General features: G+C 32.9%; 1 protein-coding gene across 1 annotated transcript; it reads right to left on the minus strand.

Annotated features, from left to right (window-relative positions):
* Positions 1 to 1,593: 1,593 nt before the first annotated feature.
* On the minus strand, positions 1,594 to 4,698 carry LOC139857521 (GDSL esterase/lipase At5g33370-like). The gene is made up of 5 exons (XM_071846307.1): positions 4,380 to 4,698; positions 4,154 to 4,281; positions 3,820 to 4,062; positions 2,159 to 2,411; positions 1,594 to 2,073 (listed from the first exon to the last, which is right to left on the minus strand). Exons 1-5 carry the CDS (start codon positions 4,621 to 4,623, stop codon positions 1,835 to 1,837), a joined length of 1,107 nt encoding a protein of 368 aa, XP_071702408.1. The 5' UTR covers positions 4,624 to 4,698; the 3' UTR covers positions 1,594 to 1,834.
* Between the last annotated feature and the right edge of the window lie 1,342 nt (positions 4,699 to 6,040).

Genomic DNA, 6,040 nt, shown 5'->3' on the forward strand with positions numbered 1-6,040 from the left:
ACGCGATAAAAGTCCAACAACTATCTATGAAGATAATGCAGCTTGCATAGCACAGATGAAAGAAGGGTATATCAAAAGTGACCGAACAAAACACATACCTCCTAGATTCTTCTCATACACTCAAAATCTCATTAAGGACAACCAGATTGAAATGAGATATGTGCAGTCCAGCAAAAACTCTGCTGATCTTTTCACGAAAGCACTTCCAACTGCTATTTTCAGAACACACGTTCATAACATTGGCATGAGACATGTTCAAAAGATGTAACAACTGAAGCAATGTCTACTTGAAGGGGAGTCAACTCCATGCTGCACTCTTTTTCCCTTAGCTAAAGTTTTTTCCCACTGAGTTTTCTTTAGCAAGGTTTTTAACGAGGCAGTAACTTATAGTTGATCTCCAACAAAATAAAATTGTCGTCCAAGGGGAGTGTTATAAGACACAAAAAGTGGCCGACAAATTTGTACATAAAGTCAAAAAGCAAATCCTATTTGATATCTCATGAATGAATTGTACAGTGGAATTTGAGTAGTATAAATAAGGATCGATGAATGTAAATCAAATATACCAAAAATTATAATATACTCTCTCCCTCTCTTTTATCTTCTAATAATCAATAGCCTACAGTCAAGAATCAGACCACTAAAGGTAGTTATACTGCTAAATTATAACAATTTGAGTTTAGTAATTCATATTTATGAATTTTGAGTTTTAGTTTTAGTTGAGGTACACCATTCATCATTTTTACCTTTTAAATAGAGGGTGAATTTTGTGGGTTGGGGCTTGCAACTTTAATCTCCAGTTTTAATTTGGTTATATAAGAAGGGGAAGGAGGTAAAGAGGAAGGTGAGAAAATGATAATTATAGCCTCACATGCTTGCTAAGCATATGTTAAAACTTAACCGAAATATTTAATACAAGGGTGAGCGACGTAAGTTGTGCAAATTACAGTGACCAACCACGTCAAACAAAGTAGATGAACCCCCCACGTCACGTGATCTAGGAGGGTAAACTCAGAGACCAATCACATAATTTTATCTTTAGTTAAAATAGAATATTGGGCCGGCCCATGATATAGCCTGACCCATTTTTGAAGCCACCTAAACCGAAATAAGTAGTTGATTTGATGATCTCCCATTAAACCATCTCCGAGATAAGGCGAGCCCAATAGCGTCTTTAAATGCAGGCTACACATGTTGATGATTCCATATTAGAAAAGAGCAATACGAATAAAATATAATTTTTTGGTTAAACGTTATGAGAATGATAAATAAAGGTTAAAAATTTTGTTGGGTGATGCTGTGATAAAATTTAGGGACTGATTATCGGGTCCCCTTGTATTCGTTTCCTCGGCTATATAACGTGTGTGAAGATACAAGTATTAACACGTTCAATGGTTGTATTTTATTGCTTGTTGTATATATCGTTTTAATGTTGCCAGGGCTAGTTCAATGTTTAGTTTGCGAGTAGATCGTAAGATCTACCATTCAAACATATACTTGTTGAGGCCAGTTAGAACATCTTCGAATTTTTTAATTTCAATTTCGATTTTTCGTAAGAAAAAAAGAAGAACTCTCAAAAAATAAAGACAGGTTCACTTTATTTGACCGTCAAGATACAAACATATGATGGTCCAACAAATATTTTACAAATTGATATTGATACAATATTATTTGAAATCCTCAACCTCTAATCACCAAACAAGACTTCATAAAAAGTTACACTTAGAAACAAAATTCAAAAAGTAAGAAGCATAATACAATTATCAATCAATATCAATATATAAAATCAAAATAGATTCATGGTGCAGAATTTGAGCCAACAAATAATGTACAATCACACATTAGTAGCAGCATCCAACTTCATAATAGTGCTAAGATTCATGGGTGACATGTAGTCTGTTGATCCTTCTAATATTGCTTGTACAATAAATCTGTTTGCTCTTTCAGAAGGATGAAAAGCATCCCAAAACGCGTATATATCTCTATTCGCACATACATTTGATAACCGTGTACATAGTCCAAGTCCATTATACGGTCCTTGTCCACAGCACGCAACCTTTGCTGTCACAAATCCTGTTCGACCAAAACACGTTTAGTACATATTCATCAAAGTGATGTTATAGTTAAGATATGTGTTTTATGGAGTATGTGAATTTACCATATCTTGCAGGGTCAGAAATAAAGTCAATGCTGCTTTGTCGAATATTGGCACCAATGAACACATGGCTTCCAATCTCACTATTGAGACTATCGATTAAGTCTTGCAGTTGAGGGTTGAACAAACTTGCTGCTCGGTTTAATTCGGGTGAGCAGTTACCATTGGCGCTTCGTTGAGCTAGTTCAGCTGGCACACATCCTAATGGTCCTGTACCCGTCACCAAAATTCTTCGTAATCCTAGTTCATAAAGCCTCTGCATTTTTCGAAAGCACGTAAGTACAATTTAGATAAATATTCATATAGATGGATTGTTTGTATCAAATCTATAAGACTAATTTTAAAAGGTCTCAATCAGTTTAATTATCACTATATGGATTAAGGATGCAGCATAATTTTATATTTTTTTTAATAATAACTAAGTATTAGTATGACTTAGACATATTCAACTACCCCTGCTTTCCCCATCAAGTTGTGCAAATAAATATCTATAATGCTATGCATAATTTATTACCTATTATACTCGGAGTTAATCTACAAAGGGGACCAGCATATATATTTCAAGAAATCATATTTTATTGAAGTAAAATGCATGGCCAAAGATTAAGATAATAGGAGTATTTAAGTACACTTTGTATACATCCCAATAATGAGAGCTAGTAAAGATGATCCAACTCAAAAAACTTTTTTATTTGCATTTTACTTGATTTTATGGGTCATGAGCAAGATGAAATATATATATATATATATATATATATATATATATATATGGGCAAGATCAATGGGGAAGTAACCAATCGGGGGGAAGCAAAATTTTTTTTTTTTTTCGTTTTTTTGGAATTTTTTTTTCCCGGCATCAAGATCACACGAAAATATGAACATTTAGAAGAGACACTTCGTGATGAATGTTAGGGAAAATGATCGACAAAAATAACATTCAAGATAATATTGTTCGTGAAGAGTATGAACGTTTTTTTTCTTCATGTTTTGTGAAGTAAAATTTAGCCCGATTTAGAGTTTAGGGTTTAGGGTTTAGGGTTTGGTGTTTTGGGTTTATTCCATAAACCCAAAACACCAAACCCTAAACCCTAAACCCTAAACCCTAAACCCTAAACCCTAAACTCTAAACCGTTCGTGTTAAAAACTCAATCTAAATCCTAATTCTAAAACCTAAATCTAAACCCTAAACCCAAAATTTCTAAACCCTAATATCTAAACCCTATAAACCCTAATATCTAAACCCTAATATCTAAACTCCAATAGCTAAAACCTCAACATACGCTCGAAAAACACGATAATTGTTATATATTACTTCTTCGAGCGTTTTCCCGCCAAAATAAAAACATTTATCACAAAGTGTCTCTACTAAATGTTCATATTTTCATCCCATCTATAATGTTCGTGAACAAAGTTTTTTCAAAAAACGAAAAGAAAAAAAAAAGTTTTTGCTTCCCCCCGCTTCCCCCCGATTGGTTACTTTCCTCTTGATCCTACCACTATATATATATATATACATATATATATATATATATATATATATATATATATATATATATATATATATATATATATATACATATACATATATATATATATATACATATATATATATATATATATACATATATGTATGTATGTATGTAGAAAGAATAGTGTGTACGTACCGTTAGAACTTTACGGTATTCAGAGATCAAGTAAACAACATAATCTGGGAGAGCATATTGTCTAGATCTTGCTGAAAATGGGACTAAATAGTAGTTGTTTACAAAATCATTTCCTCCCAATGTGATGAGTGTCAAAGCTTGATTTACAAGAAGTTGAGTCTGCTCTGGGCCAATTATACCACTCAACCTTTGCTGATACTGTTGAAAGTATTGCATTTGTGCTGTGATCCTTATAATGTTAACCTGCAATATATATTAAAACATGACTAACCTCCATAATAATGATATGTTTCAACGCAATCATGATAAAAATGATCTGTTTTAGTAAACTTACAAACTGTACTCCTGTGTCATTAAGTATGCCAACACCAGCAGAGGCAAAATTTGCACCAACAAGTAATTTTTCACCTCTGAGGTTCGGACTCAAATACGGCAATGTTGCCTCTTCACCAATAGCTTGACCTGAATTATAATAATTTATGACATTATTTAAGTTGGTCCATAAAACTGACATTAAGTGATTTTAAAAAAGAACTAAAATGTACTAGTAATAACTCAACTGATAAGGTCTGGAATGTTATATCCATTGGAGAATCGGCCTGTAGGGCGATGACTAGGATAATCAATCCCATAAGGAGGTGCATCGGCTCGTGCAGTAGTTGCTAAATAGTTATTGTTACCATTATCGACCAACGAGTCACCAAAAACAAAAAATGCTCTAGCTTCAGCTTCGTGAACAACGTTACTCAAAGCTGTTAATATCAGAAATAATAACATAGCGAGTGACGACTTTGAGCTAGCCATTTTTCTCTATGAATGACTAGAGATGGTTAAAGTAGGTATCTTGTATAAATAATAATATACTCCGTATAATGTATATAAGTGTACACATAGGAAGTGTGTTTTATGAGAAACATGTAAGGGTAATGAGGCTTATATAATACATTTTCGAAATAATTGATGGTAAATTGTAGACAGTGTTGAGCCAATCCCAACTACAAAAGGGTTGTGTTGTTCTGGTGTATTAAATTTTACAGTTATTTGCCAGAAATTATTGCATAAATAACTAAATGTACAGACTCATTCAGTCAGTCAGGCCCTACATGCATACTGTCAACAAATCTTACATTCTTGATTTAAGTTACCATGATGTTTTTAGTTACTAGAAATAATAATAAAAATAAACAAATAAAACAGTTTCAGTGCAATGGACAGTATAGACGAAAACAAGACAAAATTTGTACTACAAGTATTAAAGGTATGGGCTTAAAGGCTGTAATGTTAGAAGTACAATGTGCAGGTACTTCATTCTGTTAAAATCTTAAATGAATATTGTGGTGTCAACATGTTAACATTTAGAGAATGGTATTTTGGCTTGGTAATATCTTAAATGTAATCCGATCAAATTTACGCGTGTCCTTGATTCGATGAAAATATAACTTTACTTGGATGTGGAAACTGCAGAGTGGTCGAGTGGGCGGGTCGGATGAATAGAGTACAGGGTGAAACAATTATAGAAAGTCTGTACTTTGTACATAACTTTGTAGATTAATGTGTCAAGTGTGACAATAAGAGCAGTCCTATCATGTAGTAATAGTGATGTGGTTATGGTGTGGTGCTTATTGAAAATCAAAGTACTAATTTATTTTGTATTAACTCTACTAGAATCTTAACAGGGGCAGTATCTGTTTTAATTTTTTGATATGCATACTATTATTTCACTTTTCCTCTTCTTTATGATATGTAACACAAGCTTTAAGGTACGAAATCGCTTTTTGACTATTATATATGGTTATATACTTATATCACTTAACGACGATGAATCTCATGCACCATGTGTTGCAATTAATATTTATTTATTGTTACTACCTACAACGAGCAAAAAAATTACTTTATGCATAGTTGCATCCTATGTATGTTGGTAGTAGAATTATGAATGAATATAACAAGTATTCGGGTCGGCCCGCTTCGCTGGGCCCAAAATCGGTAGCAAAAAAAAAAAAAAAAAAAAAACTACTTCAAGGTTCGAACGTGCACCCTTTAGATTTCAACCAACTTCCATACCAACTGATCTACGTATTCACTTTGATAAATGTATAGTTTGTTTAATATACATCTTATAAATTAGAGGGTTTGTCAAAGTTAAAAAGTTAGTCAAAAGGGGGTGAAATTTAACATAATGTAAAAACCGGAGGGGAAAGGTGACAAAATTGCAAAAAAG

Source organism: Rutidosis leptorrhynchoides, chromosome 1 (genome assembly GCF_046630445.1).
Source record: "Rutidosis leptorrhynchoides isolate AG116_Rl617_1_P2 chromosome 1, CSIRO_AGI_Rlap_v1, whole genome shotgun sequence".
Classification (NCBI taxonomy): Eukaryota; Viridiplantae; Streptophyta; class Magnoliopsida; order Asterales; family Asteraceae; genus Rutidosis; species Rutidosis leptorrhynchoides.